General features: G+C 38.2%; 1 protein-coding gene across 5 annotated transcripts in view; it reads right to left on the reverse strand.

The window, feature by feature from the left end:
- Positions 1-763: 763 nt before the first annotated feature.
- Positions 764-23289, reverse strand: part of LOC119707842 (pre-mRNA-splicing factor ISY1 homolog) — a 51918-nt gene continuing 29392 nt past the window's right edge. Inside the window, exons 2-5 of one of the 5 annotated variants that reach the window (XM_038153385.1) lie at positions 20611-20719; positions 19953-20103; positions 9653-9847; positions 764-5765 (exon numbers count right to left, since the gene is read on the reverse strand). In XM_038153385.1, coding sequence (XP_038009313.1) covers positions 2114-2989 — 876 coding nt within the window. In that variant the 5' untranslated portion in view covers positions 2990-5765; positions 9653-9847; positions 19953-20103; positions 20611-20719 and the 3' untranslated portion in view covers positions 764-2113. Of the gene's footprint in view, positions 9848-19952; positions 20104-20610; positions 20720-22820; positions 22971-23289 lie in introns of all 5 variants that reach the window. The other 4 variants (XM_038153383.1, XM_038153382.1, XM_038153381.1 and 1 more) reach the window with 4 other exon arrangements.

A 23289-nucleotide genomic window follows, 5' to 3' on the forward strand; every position in this document is an offset into this window, starting at 1 on the left:
ACACTTGGCAGCTCACTGGATAGGGCTTTATAGCCTGTAGTACTGGCAATTTCTTAGAGCCATTTCTTAATCAGCAAAGGAAACTATAGATCCCTGAAAGCCACAATATGAACCACTTGCTTCTTATGAAGAGACTACAATTTCTGGCAGCCAGATCTGTACATATGTATTCCACCATGACATGGTGGGAAAGCAGACCTTGTATTGCCCTTCCACACAGAAAGGTTCACATTCTGTGGGTAAGTGGCCCTCCTACAGAATAGCAAGGAGACTAAAGTAAATTTCATCAAGCACATGCCACCCTTGCTGTTTGTTATTTGGGTTCAGCCTTCACTGTGGCACTGACACATGCTCTAATTCAGAGAGAAGTTAAAATGACCTGCAAAGACTGACATTGACTTTTCCAGGATTTGAAGCTGTATACCATTTTAGAAGCATATGTCCTGAAAGTGCAAACTCACTAGAACAGAAGCAGGGGAGGAAAGGGGAAAAGATGATGTTAAAATAAAACTTCTTCAGTAGTAAATCTATGTGCCTAAAATTATAAAATATAGTTAAATTAAAAATATAAGTATGCTATGACAATAACTGCTAGCCAGGAATACATATGTGACATATGTGTATAGCCTGAACAATAGCATTTAATGAAACACATTTAAGAACCAAAAAAAAAAAAAAAAAAAAAAAAAAAGAGAAAATCCTACATTTATATTATGTAGCTAAAATATCAGCATTCTATTTATTTTAAAGAAAGGTAAAGTCATAATACTGTATAAAAGCAATCTTAGGATACTGGTCCTGCTTAAAGACAAGAAAGGAAAAAATAAATTGTACATGTTTAACATAGCCCATGATTCAGCTAAATTTTACTTTTGTTTTGACATAGGACAATTCATTGCATAGCAAGTCAGAAGAAACCTTTTGATTATTACAGTTCATTGAAAATGTTTCTGGGAAAATATTTTAAGTGTTTTCAACTTGCTGAAGTTTATACACTGAGAAATATTAATCTCTGTGGGGTTAAGGTCACATTCAAAGTTGACTGCAATCAAAGGGGATTTCTGTGTGTGTGTGTGTGTGTCTAGAGCAGGGTTTCAATTGACATCAGAAAATCTGGTTTAGACTCCAAATTGGCAGGCTTTTTAAAATTACTTTAAGGTATTCAAATAGTTTTCCCATTTCTTGTATACATGCCCATCTCAACCACAGAAAGTAGTCATATCCAAGATGGTACTCTTTTGTCAGACCAGGTTTGGGAGCAAAGGTATTTTGATGAGAGCACCTCCTGTAGGGAGGATCAGGTTAGGTTCTGGCTAACACCCTATGTATTGAAGAAACTGACTGATGATGAGCAGTGTTTTTACTCTTTGGAAAATTAACAACCACTGCTTTCCCACTGGTACACTTGTCCTGTGGTGTGGGACAGAAAACACACAGCCTGAAACAAGTGGATAAAGGTGCATGTTACAGTACAAGCTAGCTTGTATTAGGCAATTAATTTGCTTATAAATAAGAAACCTAGCCTGGTTCCATAAACCAGCCCCTGGGTTGAGCTATGACGGGATGGATTTGAATACATACAGGGACTTCACCCAATCACATTCTTCCCTAAGCTGCAGACATCTCACTGGCACAGGAGCTGGTGTTTAAGCCAGACCAATGAGCTGTCTGGACCAGGAGATTCAAATTCTCCTATTTAAGGATATAGGGAGAATAAAATACACTGCTGTTGCATGAGAATTCTGGGGTGTATATTGTCTCTGTCTGTGACCCACACACCCCGGTCATAACCCCTGGTTACTCAGTGTGAGGACAACAGCCATTTCCTGCAGGCAGAGTGGAGGGACAAAGAGCACAGTGCATGCAGAGCCTGTCCCCACAGTAAAAACCTGGAAAAGACCAGAGGCGAGCCCGACCCAGCAGTGAAAATCTGCAAAAATACAGCCAGAGCTAGCAACAGCCAGAGATGTGAGGAAAATACAGCCAAAGAGCTGTGTGAAACAAAAAGCCAGAGAAGCTGAAAAACCTGAAAAATAGAAGAAAAAACCCACTAAAGAAATGGGTGGCTTTGTCTCCATGCAGGATCATTCAGTTATAAAGGTATGGTGCAATGTCACAATCCTAAAAGTGTCTTTGCCTCATCACTCTGTGCCAGGAGGATTTCACGGGCGTACTTCTGGAGCAGCTCCATCTTCTTTCTTTGTACAAGAGCTTCTTCAATCTGCTGTTGAGTTGGCATTGTAACATGGGCAATAAATTTCTGTTGGCCATCTTTACCATCTCTCTCCTTGCCACCTTCCTCATCAGCCTCTTCTTCACGGATACCACAGATGTCTTCTTCCTCCACCTCCTCAAATCTTGCAAGTCGTGCTTCTCTCTCCATTTTCCGTTTTTCCATTGATCCTGCTATAACTTTCTTCTCATGTTCCTGCTCCAGGGGCTCCAGAATCCCATCATCTTCAACTCTGTAGCCATAGTACTCGGTGTCAATATCCTTCATAAGCTTAACCCGGGTCTTCGTGGTGTCAGTGTCCTTCATAAGCTTAGCCCAGGTCTTCCGTGGGGGTGGCAGGGGTTCCTTTTCAAAAAGCTCTTTAACTCCTGGCAAGTCCTTTGCAGCCTCAAAGTATTTGTAGACTCTGTTTCCTGGAACTACTTTCCCTTTGTGATCTAACATTTTCAGGCCAATCCTAGCATAATCAGGAACTCTCAGCTCCTGTATTATGTATTCCCAGTGTCCTTTCTCCCTCAGAAGTTTGTTAATTTCATCATTCAGGTCCTGAATTCTCAATTCACCCAATCCAGCATTTTGGATCTGTGCCACTTTCTCAGAAATCTCCCCAGTGATCTGTCTACTCCATTTCTCAGTTTTGGGCAGCTCATTACGCTCTGATGCAAGGAAAGGCTTTTGCTCCTTTACTTTTCCTTCCTCAAGCTGGGCTTGCTGAAATCTTCCAAGGTCGTCATGTCCTTCTCTGCATTGTGTCATGTGCCATGGTCTCACCGTGCCGCACAGCCTCTAAGTCCTGCCGAACGTGCCATGCATGCAGCAGCTCCATACCCCGTAACTGAACCCAGCCCCTCTACCCAGTGCTCCTGCTGCTCTCCTCTGCTCCCAAAATTATTTGCAGCAATTGATTTTAAGTTCTTAACTAAGTCCTACAAATCTTGAATTTTATCTGCAGCAGTTCTTTAAAGCTTAGAAATAGTTAGTTCACAAAAAATAATTTTCCTGCTCAAGCAGACAAAGTCAGAATATGACTTGACACCCTGTGGGTCAGGGTGGTGATAGCAGTCTGATTAAATGGTGGCTGCAGTCCTCCAGGAGTGACACATGTGGCTCTGTTGAAGCAGTGATCCTGTAGAAAGGCGTAGTTTTCCTTCTAAGGTCCAGTGGTGGTCTAGAAGGGTCGGGTCTTCCTTTGGGAATCCAGTGGAAAAAGACTGCCTGTGCTCCAAATCTCAGATTATATCCAGGTAGGAATGCCTGGCTCCTCCCCCTGAATGGCGCATTTCACAATGGGATGATGTAATTTTATCAGTCATGCAATGAGACTCAATGGCCCATTAACAGAAGATATCACCTGGAAGGAGGATGGGTCATGGAAGAGATAAAGAACACTGCCCCACCTGGTTTTAACAGCTGGCCCATTAAAAGAAGATATCCCCCTGGAGTTACGAGAAATGGGTCATGCAAGAGTTAAAGAACACTTCCCCATCTGGTTTCAACAGATGGTGATAGAATGCATACTTCTAATTACATCTTGCATTGCAATCTAAGACAGTTAAATATTACTTTTCTACATTGTAAGATATATAGTTGTTTTCTTTTAAGAGGGAAGAATACTTCGATTACAGCACACTACAGTAACAAAAAATATAAGAAAATCCAGGCAGATGTTACATAAATTCGCAGAAACTAGGACACCTAAAATGTATATTTTTTAAACTTACTAGGTTTGAGTTGCGTAATATGACTTCCTACTTCAATCAAGTTTGATATTTGTAATCGTAGCCCATATATTTCTCTTATAATTTAACAAATTATACAATGGATTGTAAATAAAAAACTGCAATACAGTGTTAACAGTTTTATTACTTTTATGATGGACTTAAATTTCATGCTTTTAAAAACTGTGTTCTAATTGTCTTTTTCTAACGTAAACTTTTGCATTAACAGAACAATTTATAGAAGTGTCAAGACAAATATTTGATGGTTTATTATAAAGCAAGATTGATGACATCCCTTTAAAATGTTAACATTTCTGGTAATAAACTCACTTTTTCGATTAAATAAAACTTTTTTCTACATCTAAGAGGTCAAGAAAAGCACTGTTAAAATATGACTGTGCTTTGCTACTTTAGTAGCGTCTTTAATCATTCATTCATTAACTTGTCCAAAGTGTCCATTTTATACAGTAGGAGTACAAAATGTGATCTCTGATAGAATCCTGCTTCATAAAATACTGCTGATTTCTATGTAGAAAGCCTTTTGAGAATGTTTCTATAAAGTTTGTCCTTGGATCTGCATCAACAAATCATACTATTAGATGCAGAGGAGACATTCTCATTACCATATTTAATTCAGTTTATTAATACAAGTATTTCCCCATATTCTTGTGGAACCTTTGCACTAATTCCTTACTTGACAGAAGTGGAATCATACCACATGTTATTGGATTATGTTGCATCAGAAAGTGGTCCTGTGATTAAATGAGTTTTGACTACCACATTTCAGTTCCTTTCCACTCCCTGACTCTTGCCAAGAAGGCCCATGCCAACATTCTCAAAAATAATCTCTTCCTTACAACTTGTAAACCTATGTACAATCCTGAAGTGTTAGCAGAGAACTTCTGCTGAAGCATTTGCACTTCACTCATGCAGGTTAATAGCCTAAACAGTTAGCTGGCCTTTCTTCCTGGAGAATTACAGCTACAATAAACTTCTGAACATTGGTTTCTAAGTCAGCAATCATAGTCCATCATCAAGATCCACTTCTACACATGGTTTATTATCTACTTTAATTTAATTTTATGTTAACTGAAGTAAATTTGGTTTGGCACTTGTGAAAGTCACAACCCTTGAAAAGAGGGCTTCTGTCATCATCACCCATAGGATCACTGCAGTAAAAACTTTGCAGCTTCTGTTTTTTTCTTAAATATTTTGGAAGCAATAATAAGTTCTTAAAAAAACTTCCAAGTTTTTAGCTAATATAATTCCATGAGATAATCAACTATTTTAATTAAATTGTGTTATTTTTTTTACTACCAGTAGCTTATTGTAATTCATACATCCACAACTGTAATCTTAGCCTGAAATTTAGTAATAGCCTTATACTTTCAATAGCTCACACCTTCTGTCTGTTTTGATTTGAAGTGTTTACTTTAATATATTTACTTTCATATATATCCCTGAGTTGAAAACAGTTTTACTGTAGAAACCAAAATCTAGTATCTGTTTGGTTACCTATAGCTATATTTCTTGAATTTTTCAAGAAATTGAGTCCAGAGTTATTACAGAGAGGCTTACTGGAACCCTTTTACATGAATTTGAATTTGGAATTTTATTTATGAGTTACTGTTTTCCCTTTTGATATAATTTTTATGCGACAATTTTTCTTAATATTTCAAGGCATCAACTCTGGTTTGAGCAAGGACACCTTGCTGAAGCCCTGGAGTTGCATCTGTTACTGGTAGGGCCAACATGTGGCATTTTATTATGCACTTCATGGCTTCTGACGACAGCACATTTCATTCTAATGTGACCTGGAGAGAAATAAACAGTGCAGTAAGTACCATGGTAGAGTGGGGAAATAGCACATAGTGAAAGGTATGCATTATTTCAGCAGAAGTTTTACTTATCCTAACTCAGAACTGATACAAATACACATAATCAGCCTTTTTTCCAAGATTAAGTTCAAACATAAGTCAGAGGACACATTATGTGGACACCTAGAAGGTCAGTAACACAAAGACACAATAATTCTAACACAATAGTGGGAGAATTTTAAAGAAAGTTTTCTTCAGAAAACCTGACAGTTGAGTTTCTTCTCAGTTGACTCTGCGTACCTGGATCTCCTGCTGATTAACTAATTCACCCAGTACAAACAGTACCTGTTGCGTGGACACTGCCTCAGCATGTCTGGAATTTTCAGAATGGGATCCAGCTTCCTGGAGCTTCACACAACTCCCACAGAGAGCTGATAATGATTGCATGACAACAAGAGCTACCATTTCACTCCATTATTTTTGTTGCTTTGAGCACTGGGAATTGTCAGACTTTTCACTGCTCACTTTTTACAATATTTTACTTTCAGATCCCACAAAATTCCTGTTCTTTCTCATGCTTTTCAATCATGTTTATTAAACATATGTGAGTAGTAAAATACTTCAGGTTGGCTCATGTTGGTATTTTCTCATTGAAAAGAAAACTGAACTAAGTATAAGGATAAACATGCTCTGGTGCAGGTCACCCACAGGTAAGGAAAAAGCTGTCCTCCCATGGAGTTCTGCCTCCTCCTTTGACTTTTGTGCTCCCTCTGTTTTTTCACTGTTTTTCTTTCCTCTTCCTCTGCCCATGTGGTGTTTTCTGCCTTTGCTTGAATGCATTTTCCCAGAGGCACCACTATCATTGCTGATAAGGTCAGCTGTGCCCTGCATTGGGTTCATTGAAACCAGGTGGAATTGGATGTGTGCAGCAAGGGGGCAGCCTCAGCCTCTTCTAACAGAGGCCAGCAAAATTGATATATCTGGAAAAAAGACACTGGAAAGAGGATAGATTAGTAGAACAAGTACTTCTTAGAGGCAGTATTATTCTTTTCAGCCTTCTTATAACTGAAATTCTTGGTAGAATTTCTTGATAGGACGGAACCAGAATTAAAATTTATGTTCAATGTCTTCTCTCAATAGCTCCAAAAGCAAAGGAAATGGGTGGCTTCCTTCCCAGCTTGCTATTCATTCTGGTATAAAACCTTTCTGAAAGACACTGAAGAAACAGAATCTCCATGTTAGTGCTGTGCTCAAGAAAGGGAGAAGCAGAATCTGGAACACCTAACTTTGCTACAAGCCCAGACACCAACAGCCTAACAATCAAGCCATAAAGTGTAAGTGGGAGTAGGTAAGGATAGAAGAAGAATAAAGTTATAATTGATGTGATATGTGTTTTCTCACTCTTGCTCTAAAAAGCAAGGAAATACAGCAAAATCTATATCAGGTTATAGCATAGCGTAAAAGCCATTCCTCAGCACAAGGAAGCTATTCCACTCATAATTGTAAAGGCCATAGCCAAGCTGAGGAGGTTTGGCATTTGGGAGCACTATGAATGGCTATTAAAATATGGGTCTCATTCAAATTGCTACAACAGGGCAGAGAGATAGAACATTACAAGGTCAGGTCATGCCAATTTTCAGGGTAGACTTAAGTCCAGCAAGCCAATCAATCATCCAATACATTTCAGATTTTAACTAAACTAAGCTTGAAATAGAGGTGCACAGTTATATCAGAGAAAAATGCACAGACAAGTGTGGAAACAGATTTAGAAACAATCAAACAAAAAAAAAGGATTATCCATTTTGGCTCCAAAACATTACTAATGTACCACAATAATAGTAGCCTTTGGAAATTCATATCTAAACGCATTTTCACTGCATAAAAAATAACAAACTCTATCTAAAGGAATATTTAGTTTATTTGACATTTCTCATTTGTTCTGGGTTACACTGGATAAAAACTACTTTGGGTAACTTGCTAAGGGTATGCAGCCTACCCCTGCCCCAACCCCAATCATCAATGAAAACATTAAACTGGACAGGGCTCAGTGTTGATCCCTGGGGAGCACTGCTGCTCACTGAACTCCATCTAGATTTTGTGCTGCCCATCTTCACCCTCAGGGCCAAGCAAGTTTTCAGTCTACCTCCCTGTCTGCTCCTGCAGCCCACATATGAACAGCTCCTCTATGAAGATCTTATGGAGGACAGTCTCAAAGTCCTGACTGAAGGCAAGATAGAAAATATCCACTGCTCTCTTTGATTTAGTGATAGGTTGACTTTAGCTGCCTCCAAGAAATCTCAGCCTCTCTGTCTCTCACTCCCCTTCCTCAAGAGGACAGGAAAAAATAAGATTAAAAGCTCACTGTTTGAGATAAAGGTAGTTTAATAAGGTAGTTTAAAAAGAAAAGCAGATGCCATTTATGCAAACAAAGGCAAGATTAAAGAGCCAACATAAAAAAAAGCAGATTTATAAAAGTTTCAAAACTTTGTAGTGATTTCATTTCCACAGTATTTAATTATTAATTGAAGGACTATAATATCTGTGACTCACTGACAATGAGATTATATATATATATATATACCACCAGCAAACACAGAGGCATAACACATTCTGGAGGTATCACACATAACATCAGGTGTTTGCAGTGTTAACTACTTAGCCTAGGCTCCATTTACTGTCAACTGAAGAAAATAAACATTTTTAGTCACAGTTTCTCAAAGGACCAAAGCCCTGTTTTCTCCTAACATTTGGCAACTAGGTCATACTAAGATGCCAAACAATGACCTCATAAAAACCATCCCCATTAGACAAAATACATCACTGACTCAGGCGTTATTAATGTTTGAAAGGAATTGCATTAGCGGCTTTCCACTGGATATCTCTACTGAAATTAGTTAGGTTCCTCCTTCAAAAGACAGGGGAAAGAAAAAAGCCTTGTTAGATCTCTTTCCTCCAAGTCCTGCTCTCCTGATGAAGACTGCTTTCAGGTTCTAGGATATATTTATGTGTATGCTGTAACAAATGTGCTCCAGGGTATTTTTGCAAACAGATTTCCTGTCAAATGCAAGAATTTTTCTTCATCTGTTAGCAGTAATAGCTGCATGCCAGAATATTGCCATTGACGATGAGTCATTATTCTTTCCTTGATTGTAGCTAGATCATCCTAAATTAGGAAGATTCTCAAAGAGCTTTTCTCTTCCAAGACAAATGTTATTGTTTTGGTCTTCTACCTGATTACTGGTTGTTATAATAGCAGAGCTTCTGCTGCAGAATGCCTAATTAGGTAATTTGCAGAATTTTTATCATATGTTGTTCTTTATCAAATGACAACAGCTACAGAGATTAATAAAGCTGTCAGCTGTGGATAAATTTATAAGTGATTATTTCAATTTCTATTCTCAAGTATTATGTATTAGGATATTGTCATTTTTACTGAGGGAGGGAACTGAAGTGGATAGATTGGGTAGAATTATCTCCTTAACATGAGGGAGCTTCAAATTTTGTTGAATAGTGTCCTCCCTAGAGAAAGATCCAGTAGCAGGAGAATTTTAACTAGCAACTCGACAAATTTCTGTTATTAGTATGGACTACATGTTTAGCTGGCAATAAGAAGCATCATGAAGTGCTAAGAAAAATGAAGGAGAATTCATTACCAATTTTAAGTACATTTAAGCTAACTCTTTGACAAATTTTCATCCTTACATTCTTGAATGATCTAATTAAAAAAGCAGCAGAATTCATTTAGTTATTAATATCATTTTAATGACAATAGATCTTTGACCAATGTCGTATTACATTGTTCTGTCTTTTTTAACAAAAGTTGGAAAATACAAATCTCTCATAAGAAATAGTCAAGATCAAAAGTGTCATGACCATAAACTCACCTGCAGTGCATCTTTGTCCCACTTTTTATAAATATCTGTACTTATGCATGGATGTTTGTAGATCAACAGGGGTAGGAGCTGATTAGCAAATGAACAAACAGATAAGGGACTTTGACTTGCTTGGCTTTCAATGCACATAAAGCTTCCTTCTTCTTCCTTTGCACCAACAGTTTCTTAGCCATAACAAAATATATCCTGGTATTAAAAATAAATTTTTTAATTAACCATTTACATCTAGAATCTTTCCTTCAGCTCACTGATCAGATTATTAAGTGATTCAAACCATCCACATTAACTTTCTAGTAAATGAACTGATCAAGTCTAACTGATGAAAATAGAAAACTCACTTAAATTTCATTCACATTTCTTGGGTCTAAGGAAGTTTGTACACATATTTTAAACTGGAACAAAAAATGTGAAATAGCCACAGATATTTTTCAAGCAAAAAGGAGAATTTCTATTCAGTAAATGAACTGTTCTTTGTCCACAGTGAAGCAGGGTGGAATTATACTGTTCCTGTGCAAAGTCACAAAAATGGTGTACAGAACATAATATGTCTCGAGAAATCCAAAGACAAGTTTTGTTTCAGGACTATTCTATTCTTTACTAATGCTGACAGGAAAGATCCTCCACTATGCTGCCCAGCTACTGGAAAATACCAAGCCAAAGATCATTGAGTTGTGTGTGAAGATCCTGAGTAAGCAGACACCAAGGACTGTGTAACAGTGCTTCTGTTGCAAGATTTGCTTTGTTACTTGCTTTTGTCAACATTAGAAAGTTAGAACATTCAAGTTTGAAAGCTTAGGGCTAAGGTGTGAGAAATGTCATTCTGTCAAGCCCTGGAAAATGCAGCAGCTTGATTGTAATGCAGTTCCTTTTATAGCTTTGAAAAGCAGGTGCTCAAAATATCAATACACAGTAACTATTAAATCCGGCTCACAGCTCAAGCAAACAATTTTTGTGAAAGAAATCTCTAAAGGAAACAAGATTCTAAGCAGCAGACTGGAGAGGGAGCTCACTTATTTCTTCAACAGTAGAAAGGAGATGTCTTTTTTCTTCACACACAAAGACACTCACCATGCTCTAAAAGCTTAACACAGGCTTTTGAAAATATACCTTTCTCTAAGCAAGTTTAAAAAAAAAAAAACAAAAAAACAAACAAACCTTTTTGAATCAGTAAACCTCCAGTTTTCAGAAGAATATCCAAGCTACCATGATTTACCACTAGAAAGAGCTGTATCTGCATCATCTTTACTTCTTACAAGAAAAAAAATCTTAAGGTTTAACAGCCCAGAGTCCTAGTGCACATGTTCAGACAGCCTCAGAGTTCACACTCAAGTACACGACAGGGAACACTTATGTGTCCATAAGTGGAACACCACTCTGCCACAAAGCTACTATGATTTTTTTAGCATTTGCCTCCAATAATAAGCTAATGAAAAGAGCTCAATTACCGCTAGAGCTGCAGAGAAATCACTTAACTTTTTCTGTTACTACAACTACAAATAAGGCTGGACAGCACCAGTAATGACAAGAATTTTAGAGTTCTGGACTGCCTGTTAAGAGATCTTTCTGTTAGCTTAAGAGGGAGGTTAATGGGGTCACTCAAGAAAGATATTTGACCTGGTGTACATTTGTGTTTAACATGCTTCAATTTAGTTTTGGATCCTGTCTTCCTTAGGGATATTAATTTAGGAGAAAATAGATGATTTATAATGACAAGAATCACTTCATTGTCACTGTCATATTTTCTGAAAAATCTTCTTTGCCCAGGATTTTCTCCTGGGAAGCTGAGAAGCCTCAGTTTTTCCCTGTTTTGCTGCTTTGGAATGTGGTCTGGAGATTGTTTATCCAAATATGTGAATTGTTTTCACTTAATGGCCAATCACAGCCAGTTGTGTCGAGGCTCTGAGCAGTCACGAGTGTTATTCTTCATTCTGGTGAACCTTATGATGTATCTTTCTCTATTTCTTTAGTGTAGTTTTAGCATAGCATTCTTTTAATATAATATAATATCATAATATAATAAATCAGCCTTCTGAGAACATGGAGTCAGATTCTCATCTCTTCCCTCATCCTGGGGACTCTCGCAAACACCACACTTCATCATATTCTAAGTTTCTACCTTTTTTTTTACTCAGTTGTATTTAGGAGGTTCCATTATGGCCCTGTGTCTTTGCAATATTGATCTGTGGTTATGCTTTATACCCTCCTGTTAAATAAGCTGAAGGTTTGAAATTAACAAAGGAAGCAAACTTCTCCACATAGGACATAAACCTGTGGAACGCATTGTCATGAGATGCTGTGCATGTCAAAAGTATAAATGCTTGCAAAGACAGTAACACAAATCATGGATGGAAAGTGTGCTGAGGGCTGTTATTCAAAAGGTGCAGCAACAGCTTTCACCTCAGGAAATACTTGCACTACAGTTTCTCCAAAGCAAGGACATTTATCAAGGGAAGCACCACTCTATATGAAGCCTTTTCTTATCATCTTTTTCTAGAGATGGCTCCTATCAAAGACATGATTCTGGGCTGAAGGGTCATTTAGTCTGTTCCAGACACAGCAATTTTTCTTGTTGTTCCTAAACTGCCTATGTGATCTAGCACTACAGCTCCATTTGAATGACTGCAGCTCAAGGTAATTGCTCTTCCAGAGTGACTAAAGTGGCTGCCTTACCCAAGAATCCTCCTCAGCAATCAACAAAATGAGACATCTGCACAAGACATCCTATGCTTATCTTTGATTATGCTTTATATCTCCTATTAAACAAGCATCACATATGGCAGCAATGTAAAGAACAATATAAAGATATTTTCTGGCACACAGACACTAAAACTGTGATTGTCCTCTTTCCTAATCCATTACAAAGCTCATACCCTGAGATGTGCTAGAGGGATGTCAAAGCTGTGCTTCTCACATAAAACACGTTTTTTTCACTTAAAACATGGAAACTGTTTCAAGTAGAAACAGATTTGGATTTGAAGAAAAACACCTGTGATTTCAGTGAGTCTCTGTGTGACTGCAATCACAATCCCAGAGGATGCCTGGTAGAAGCCTTGAAAAAGCTCTTTTCTTACCATGAGTCATATGAGACTCAACAACCATGCTTGTCCCTCCATTTTGCCATAGAAACGCCCTTTCCTTTGAGGAAGTGAAGAGGAAGGAGCTGCAGTTACTGGTTGGCCTTTCCTAGAAAAATCAGCTATTACATTAAAACACCACACTTCTTAATGGCAAACCAGTCTTCAAAACCAGAATTACCACAGTTTTCAACATGTAACAGCATAACAGACAGAATAAATTTCTCTGCTTCCCAGTTTCAGATCCCATTTTTTTCTAAATCTTCCTTACATTATTATTAGGAGTTAGAACTTTCTGGCACTGATCTCTGTTCAAAGCATTCAAATTACTTCATACTGCACAGCACTTCCTTTTGTATTACTCATTTTTCATACTAATTTTATGATATGTCAGTTCTCTAACACTTAATTAATATTTTCCACCTCCACGCTTTATTTGGTAATTTTAACATATTCCTCTCTGTCTTCTCTCAGGGAAATGTAGACTATAAGAACTTGACAGAAAAGAAAAAAAATCTATTCATGAATTCAGCAAGACTTGTAAGAAACAAAATATATTTTGTATCAGGATAAAATAAACAGTGTATTTTGGATCAATCACTGTCAGTGAAACAGGCTATGAAAACTGTCATTTCTTACAGGCCTGAAACTGGGGTATAAATGTTTTATCACTTAAATGCTTAATATAAATTCAAAGCTGTGCAGCAACCCTCCTTTTAAGAACCCTATGTATTTTATTACCATCTCATCCCCCTTATCTTTGCTCAGATATTTACTTGGTCAGAACACATGCCTAAATATTATATAGAAATTCTACCTAAAACAGTATTAATAAAAGATGTTTAAGGCATTTAACATTGCAAAGAGCTACAATGAATCTTTGTAGACAGGAAATTCAGTCTAGCCAGCACACAGTAAATTACCTTTGTTTCATTATAGTGCTATTTGTGGAAAATCTCACCTAATTTAAAACAGTGCTGCTTTGGATATGGACCTGCTGCATGTCTTAGCTGCATCCTCAGCTGGACTTTGGAATTTAATATTAAGTTCTTATCAGCCTCTAAAGTGACAACATCATCTACATACTATTTATATTTCTAAATGTTCCTCAGTAATAAGTAATTATTTTGTAGGCAACAAAATTGGTTGATTTCATTAGTTCTGGCTGAGAGATTCCAGGACAGTCTATTTATAAATAAACTACATTAAGTGAGGTACTGGCCTTTAAGAGTGACCATGTACCTTTAAAGCTATCTCTAAAACACAATCCTTCCAGTAGCCAAAGGAACAAGAACATAATTTAATTTTCTCTGTTCTAATCTTGAGGCTCTTTCTCATACTGCAAAATGGTAAATAAATGTCAACACAAGAAGCTGCAGCAATTTATATTCTTGGAGACGAGAAAGTCAGTTCCAAGCTCTTAGATTTATTTTGCTTTTACAACTCTTAGATCACACCGCCTTGTTGGTATTTTTAGGGTTGAAAAATAGTTCCCAAGGGTCTAAGCTCTTCGTATCATATTAACAGTGTGTACCAGTCACTCCTCAAATTTGTTCTTTTTTCTTGTTAGAGATCCCCTATTTATTCTGAGCATTAAATATAGAAGTGCATTTCAGTTATGAATCATAAATTATTGATAACAAAGAGGTATTCAAACCTTGTTCAAAGTAATTTTTTCCAGGTGACACTAAAATCACTGCTATTAAAGTCAACTTAATTTTGAAAGCTTAAAATAGATCAATATTTCCCTTTTTAAAGCACAGGGACAACTTTAAATGAGTTTCCAGAACTCCTACTTGTACGAGAATATAACAGCTATTTATTCGCACAGAGACAACAGCTATTCTGCATCAAACAAGTAAAAGCCTATCTCTTGGGCAGTAGCATTGTGAAGGGAATCCTGCCAGCTTCCCTGGTCTTACTCTGCATGAAGCCCAATTATCCTTCCATGAAATAAGTACAGAAAGGCTAACTTTCACTGAACATGAGTTTGCCTACAGTTACCATCAACTGAAGTTAGAAACCAGTTTAGGCTGGTTTCTTGAAAATCTTGTTTGTGTTTTGTATCACATTAAGAGATTGTATGAAATGCTCTTGGATACAATCTCTCATATTTTAATAAAACAAATAGAAAGAAAAGAAAACACAAAATTCCAGTTCTGTATGCCTTTGTTTGACATCCATTGTACATCCCAGGAACCCTTATTTTGCTAAACTACCACCTACTTTTTGGAAGCAATGAGCTCCAGAGGATGATCTTTGAACCACAGCTGATTCTCAGGGCCTGATGGGCAGTTTGTAGCTGTCTCATGCATTGTCTTTATTTGTGTTTCAATTAAAATTCTGAGGAGAATGCATGGAGGTCTTTGGTTCAAGACCAAACTTGGACTTTGTTTAGAATATTTGGGTATCTCTCTTAAGGACATCTAGATGGTACTAATGAAAGCCTTCTTTTCATTGTCGCCAATATTTGTCAAATTCACTCAGGTCAGATTGCAGGAAAAAGAAAAAGTTTTATCATTGATTTAAAGCTTCATTTTCTCCTCCAATAGTCATCTGATGAAGATTCACAATTAATAAGAGAGTTACCTGCAGTAACAGATCACAGTACTGTACTCTTAGCATCTGGAGGCCACCAAGACTCCTGATTGTCCTTGTCCAGCTCTGCTCAGGGCTCCCCCCATCCTGCCCCATGCTCCACTACCACATTCCAGCCCCCTGGAATCTCTCCCTGCCCAGAAATGCTGCAGCAGGGCCAGTCCCCACAGCCCTGCTCTGCCCAGCCCATGGCCCATGTGCCACTCCTCTCAGGCCATGCCTCATTCCTGAGGCTGGGCTTGCTCTGGTGTCCCGCATGTTTCCTGCTCCTGACTGGGTGGGACAGGCCCTGCATGGTGAAGCCCCTGACTAAACAGCCTGATGAGCCACTCCTGAGCGTGTTTGCTGCTCCTGACTGGGTAGGACAAGCCCTGCATGGTGAAGCCCCTCAATAAACAGCCTGTAGGAGCCACCCCTGTGGTGCCTGCTCCCCTCCCGAGGGCTTCATCTCTCAAGGGCAGCCTGGCAGTAGGGCACCCTGGCAGTAGATCACCAGAATACAATCAGATGTTTCAGGTCTTTATTTTTTCTTCACCTTCTCTTTCCAGATATTCATGTTTTGCAGAATGCAACAACCTGTTAGTGCCTGGCAGACCCAACCATCAAAAGTGCATCACTTGTGTCCCTGCTCTCAGCGCTGGCCCCCAGCTGAATACAATTGAGGCTCCGTGTCTCAGTCCTTCTCTTTAAAGGCCAGCATGTGACTGCCTTGGCAACCTCATAGATGCTCCCAGTCCCCCCTGATCATGACCTCTCATGACAACTGCATTCCTCTGGGGAACTAGAAATGTCAGGCATCAAAGAAAGACCTGTGAGAGTGTCAGGCAGTTTTCTCAGCAGCTGGCTCGTGACTAAGAAATTCGCTGTGACAGAGATCAGAGTGACCAAAACCAAAATATATAGCTGAGATGTTCAACCCAGTTTTCCCAACATCATGATGAAAGGAAAAGCACTGACTGACAAGAGGATGAAGAGGAATGTTAGGACAGATCCTCAGCTGCTGTAAAAGTGCATTGCCTGGATAAAGACAAAGGAAATGAGGTTCATTAAGCAAACAGTCCTCACATGTATTTTTCTGTTGCTTTGAAGCAAGAGAAAGAAGAGAAGGCTTTGGTGCATCATTTTAGAAAACAGAACTGAAGGTTTTTACCTGAGTAATTTTTAAAGGTACAAAAAATAACAGAAGTAGCATATTCTGCTAGTGTTAAAATATTTTGTTTTGACCTTATGAAATATTCTTAGTTCAAGAAAGTCAAAATGTGCAAATTGTTATGCATTTTTAATTTAATGTACTGTAATGGTTAAACCACATCAACTGTGCATTATGTAAAGTCAAAGTAATCTAATTAAATAAAATATGACACTTTTTGTCACAACATAATATTATCCTGTATTTTTACATAGTCTATTATTTACATCACATTACTCAAATTAAATAAATTGAATTAATATTGTTCTTTTACAATATAAATATTTCAATTTCTATTCCAATTAGTAATATAACTATTTCATCAATTACTTACCATCACAATAAAAATTTCAGCATTTGAAACAGAATAGAATTTTCAAATTTTACAGCTTTTCTCATATGTTATAATGATGTTTAGGTGACCAAATTCGTCCAAGGTAAGTATAACACAATATGATAGAAAAATATAACAATCACCATCTGTATTGTAAATAGGCTTATCTATTTGGAATGACTGTCAATGTCCAATCCTTCAAAGATGTGCAGGTGCTAACAAATATTTATAAAAGCAAACAAACCATGAAAATATTCTGCACACACAGGAAATTAGCAGTTTTCCCTCTGTAGTTTAAAGGCATATGTCTCTCAATTTTCTCCCTTTACAACATGCAGAGGATGAAAAATAGCCTTATCATCCTGAGTGATTTTAGATATTCATCATTAAGTCTGTATTTATTATGCATTGAATCCATTAAGGAGGATGGTGGTCTCTGTGGTGAAGGCCTGGGTTTTGTAGGGGTTGCAGGAACATCTGTGTAGTCATCCTGATGCTCCCTTTACAGTGTGACACAAGGCTGCATGCTAGAATGTTGTGAAGCACTAGGAATTTCAAACAAGGCCTGCAGTAGTAGGTAACTGATGTATATAAAAGCTTTGTCTGATCCACTGTCATTTACAGCAGCAACTTGTTCTTAAAGCTTACCATGAATTAGGGAACACCAGGGAGAGTCACACTCTCAGATTCTGGTTAATCAAAAGGCTCTGTTGAAGTGAATAGCTCAAAGCACATAATGAGCTGGATTTGCAATTGAAGTCAATGTAAGCAGATCAGAAAAGACATCAAAGGCAGGAGCTTATGGAGGCTGGAGGAAGAAATTTATCTCTTCTCTGAGACTTTATCAGCAGTTTCACTCACAGGAAAAACTGATGCTGTTATGTTCTGTATAGCGTAATATTCCAAAGGTGTTGCATATAAATCCATGTCTTACAAGCGCTAGTATCCTTTGAGGGAGTAGAGGACATTCACAGCTTTAGTGCTATGTGACTTTATACAGACTTAAGCAATATCTCAGGAATAACCTGTTTAAGATACAGAGCTTCTTGCAGACCCTGGTTGAGGAACAGACTCCAATCCTCTAGTCAGATAGATAAGTGTCTTTTTGGACCAGAATATAAGAATCAGAGAAATACAGGATAGCAAGAAACCTCCTGGCTCAGGAACTTGCTATCCTATAATCCAATTATTTTCTTAAGTATAACCTCCCTAATAGAAAAGACAGAATAACCACCTGACACAGCTGCACAGCAAAAAAAGGATAGGAATATTAAGCATAATTTGAAAATTTAATAATTACTTATAATCTGTTATACTCTGAATATCTTGATAGTGGTGATAAAATTAAGTTCTTATAGCATCTTTTCAAGAAAGATTGAAATTATTCAAAGAATACACCTCGGACTGCTCCCAGGATGAGCCATTATCTGGTAATTTGAAGCAAACTTTCTGTTTGGTATTACCTGAAGTTGCTAAAGTGACAAACAAGTATTTTCATGCTTTGCTGATGATAAGAAACAGGTGAAAGTTTTGTAACACATGAAGATATTCTTTATTGTACAAATTACTTCCACGGGAAGAACAGACAGGACATAACAATGCAAAAAACCTTGTTCACCTAACTGTTTGCATCTTGAAAACCTGTGAGAATATTCAAAGTAGATAGATCCTCTTCTGTAGATAGAGGAAAATTTTCTCATTGACTTTACTGGAAGATGTCAAAAACATAAGTGGTATCTCCAAGCTCTCTTTAGTGATAAAGTCTGTTCCTTTCCTATGGCTGCAGCACACATGATAAGAATAATCTCAGCCTTAAGCTGTACACTTGAGGGTTTAGGCTGCTTTTGGGTGAGGATTGGGAGGGTAAGAAAGAGACAAGAAGCAGATGCTCTGTAACTTCAATTTTCGCAGAATCCTGAAGATCAGAGAGCTATGTTTGGTGCTTTGGGCCACAAGTGACTTGTTCAGGCTCTACAGCTTCTCTTCTAAGAGTTTCTTTTTGAAACACCTGAAAAAGGTTCATTTTAACTTGTATTTCACTTGTTATAGTGACATATGAGATCAATATTGTAAAAACTGAAAATAAAAATAAGAAAAAAGTGTTAAGTTTTTATGTGGATGGAGGACTGTCTACAACAACCAGAACTTTACTGGAGGGCAAAAGGACTAATATTAGGGTATGTATTTTCTGCTATTCTCACTGAGAGATTTGGGTTTGGGTTTGGATTTTTTTGGGTGGGGTTTTCATGTGGAGAGGAGACTTGAGTATTTTTGTGGGATTGTTCTTGTTTTGTTTTGTTCAGCTACCAAAGATGCCAAAAGTGACAAAGAGAATTTTAGTACAAGGACCATACACTTCTCAGCTTCACTAATTGTTTATTGTCTGACTGCATTGAACATCTTTAACTACTTAACTGATAAAACAACTTTGCAGATTTTCCTAGCCATGAGGCTCTTTCAGTTTAACAGTTTACTCCACAATTAGTCTATTCAATGGGTTTCCTAACAAAATTAAGTTGTTCTATAGCAACAATCAACATCTGTGAATACACTTCTACAGAGAGATTACTACTAGGATCACTCAGAATGCTTTTATCTGTGCAATGTATTTTCTAGTTATCAAAACTAAAGTATTTTCCTATGGAAAAATGTCTGGTTTACAAAGTGCCTCAGTAATCTAAAATCTAAACGACTTCCATCTAAAAGTAATCTAAAAGATCACTAATGCCCTGTCATGAAATCTGTAATCAGTAATCTTTCTAACGAGGAACAGAGGAAAAAAAACTAAAGTCCATTGTTGCAGAAAACAATTCTGTCAGGGTCCCTCAGGTGGAGCTAAGAGCAGGCTCAAAAGCTATTGATAGCATCAAGAGTCTCTAACACAAGTATCAGGTGAATTTCTGTGATTTTACTTCTTTTAATAAAAAATCCATTTAATCTTGCATCCATAAAAAATTCTCTGTGATCATATAAACCAAAAGAAATACCAAGATATTGTCCCATAGTCATAATTCTTCTTTATGGAGAAATAAAGAGGAAAAGACTAAATAATGGGAACCAGTAATGTTATTTAATTTACTATTTTAAGGTACTCACAGTCATCACCAAGAGATCAACAGCATAGACTGACCAGGAAAGTCCTTCCCACTTGATCAGCTTTCACAGTTACCTCCCTTAACCATGCAAGTCTTTCTGACAGACTTCTGTGCTTGCTATTACTATCTCACGCAGGCTCAAGAATCTTGTCCTGAAAAGTTCATAGTAAAATTATAAATAAGAAGGAAACAAACAAAAAATATATATGTGTATATATATATATATATGATTATAGAATTATTATTAATGCATTGTATTACAGAAAGGGAAGAGATCCAGAAGGGGGCACAAGAGTTTCAAAGTGAAATTTAAAAATTTAAGTCTGAAAAGTAAAGAACACTTAAAAATCTGTAGAATACAGATTTTAGAGATTTTATAATTTATTTATGTGCTCTAAATATACAGAAACATCTTAGTAGCTCTTCAACAACTTAACCCATCCTGCTAGGGTTTGTATGGTTTGTTTTCTCACTGTATGTTCTGAAAGGACTGATCCAACAGATGTACTTTAAAGATTTTTGTTTCTTGCCCATAAAAACAAATTCTTAAATATAAAAACCACAATGGTGATTTTCTTCCAAAATCTCTGTTGGTGTCATCACCCCATGGAGGTGAAGCGGTTAAAAATAAAAGGCTAAGATGGGGGTCAAAATGATACCTCTGGGGAAGGAGATTCTTGGCTTCCAGGCAAGCAAAATATCCTGGACCATGAGGTACAGCAGGCAGGCAGAAGTCACAGCAAGTAGATGTCTGAAATCTAAGAAGTTCTGAAGAAACGACAGTCAGGAGGGTACACTTCTTACAATGAAATCCTCAGATTTGATTCAGATAGAAATCTAAATTGATATTCAGCACCCAGACATATGCTGGGAATATAAGGTGTTTGAATACTTCTGGGTGTAAACCACACAGCAAGGGCAGCCAAAGAGAGTTGTGCCACCTGCGCCTTTGGAGCTATTAAAACCCTCAAGCCCCAGCTGTACAGCGCCCTGGGCAGCCTGCTCCAGGATGTCCTGCCAGAACAAGAGGGCTGGATGTGGTGACCTCCCCTGGGCCCCACCACCAGCAGCTGCTCTGTCACCCTCAGGTCACAATGCCTGCAGTTTGGGATGACCAGGGCCAGGCCAGGGACTGGGAGCCAGCGCACAGGGGCCTCAGGGCAGAGCCAAGCAGCCAGGGCCCATCAGCAGGGCCATCAGGGCAGAAGGAGAAAGCTGGGGTGGGACAGGGACAGGCAGAGACCAGGCCCATAGTGATAGGCCAGGCAAGAGTCTCAGCTGGAAGTGTCCCCACTGGGCTGAGGGACAGCCCTGGCCATGGCCACCTCATGGTGTCCAAGAGCATGTCCCAGGGTCACAGCAGGGAAGGCGCCACCCTCAGCAGCACCAGCTCTGACCTGCAGTCCCAGCAGCCAAAACTCCTTCTACCCATGAGGTAAGGGAGGTCTCCTGGTGTGCCCTGGGCTGGCAGTAGAAGCAGTAATAAAGCAATACTTTAATTTTCCCAGTAGTTAAGTGACACTAAATCTGGTATTACACTCTTCAATGCCTCTCCCTGCAGTGTCTGAGAAACTGCAGATCTCAGCCAAGAACAGTAATGGGAATTCACAGGCAATACAACTGTGCTGTGGAAATGAGGAAAAGAGATGGGCTGAAACAGGGTGAGAGACAGTTCAAGGGTATTATTGTACTCAATAGGCAGGTCAGGCTGAGACAGAGGAGGTCCCTTAAGTAAAAAAAACCCCAAAATATAAAGTACTTCTTTTCAGTGATAAAGGGCATTTGAACAAGTTGCTTGGGGACACTGAGTGAGCCTGCCTAAATACACTTTGGGAAAGGGAAACTGTGGTAAAATTAATTCAAATTCACTGTGCTTTATACTCAAAGGTCATAGAAGTCAATGCCACGGTGTGGCTGCAGTTTCTGACTGGAGAAACCATTTCAACATGGAGCTTGCTCAGCTTCAAAGAACACCTACATAATATCAAATGTCAAATTGATATGTATAATGTCAAATGGTAGCAGTGGGTGCTCACTCCTCAATTCCAGGCCTAGATTTTTTACTTTTACCTTTGGAGAGTACTGGCTGCAAAAATAAACAACAGCAACTAACAGATTTATATACATTTGAAAGCAGTTGCATAGCAACATCTTCAGAGATATGTTCCTCCTTCTTGGAAATTTATTACTGTCAGAGGGACTGGTATAATTAATTACCTGTTTTGCTACCTTTTCTCTCTCATGTACTTCAGAATTCATATCTAAAAGAAATGGGATTTTTCAAAAAATATTTTCAATTTCTCTAAAAACCTAAACTCTTATCACGCTAAATACAAAGTAAAGCACATAAGAAATGCAGAGGCTACAGCCATCACACTCTATTGGTGGTTATAACAGTAAAGTGGAAACATACAAGGCTGGTCTCCAGTCCCTGCCATAATCCTGAGCATGAATTTTCCAAAGCAGAGGTAATAAATTCAATGGACTATTGATTAAGAAAAATTTGTCATATAATTTCCCACATATTGTGTGTAAGCTACTCATTATTGATTACATTATTATGCTACTGTATTTCTGAGTAACATGGAACAGATGTCTCTCACTAAGATATTCAGCTGAGAAAGCAGCCTATCAAAACTGGGAAACAGATTCTATGAACTTCAGTTTTAACAACCTTACAGCTTTTGTAGAAAAATAACATAATTGTTCATTAAAAATTCATGTCTACTTATTACTGAAGATTTATTCCCTGACTATTACAGATATTAACCTTCAGTAAACAAAGTTTCCATGTGTCTAGCATGAAAAATAAAGAGCTTGTTTCTTATATGTTCCAGATCAGAACACCAAATAAGTAAAGGATGTGGACCTGTCAGAGTGAGTCCAGAGAAGAGCCACTAAGATCAGTAAGGCTGGAGCACATCTCCTATGAAGACAGGCTGAGAGAGTTGTGGCTGTCAGCCTGGAGAAGAGAAGGCTCTGGGGAGAGCTGAGAACAGCCTTCCAGCACCTAAAGCACCTACAAGGGAGATAGAGAGGGACATTTCACAATGGCATGTAGCGGTAGGACGAGGAAGAATGGCTTCAAACTGAAAGAGGGTAAGTTTAGATTCTATATTACGAGCAAAGACTTTACTATGAGGGTGATGAGACACCAGCAGAAGACCCAGAGAAGTTGTGGATGTCCCTTCCATGGAAGTGTTCAGGGCCAGATTGAGCCAGGCTATGAGCAACTTGTTCTAATGAAAAACATCCCTGCCCGTGGCAGGGGTTTAGAACTAGATGGTTTCTAGGGTCCCTTCCAACCAAACCTATGATTCTGTGATTCCATGATTGTG

Source organism: Motacilla alba, chromosome 1A (assembly GCF_015832195.1).
Source record: "Motacilla alba alba isolate MOTALB_02 chromosome 1A, Motacilla_alba_V1.0_pri, whole genome shotgun sequence".
NCBI lineage: Eukaryota > Metazoa > Chordata > Aves > Passeriformes > Motacillidae > Motacilla > Motacilla alba.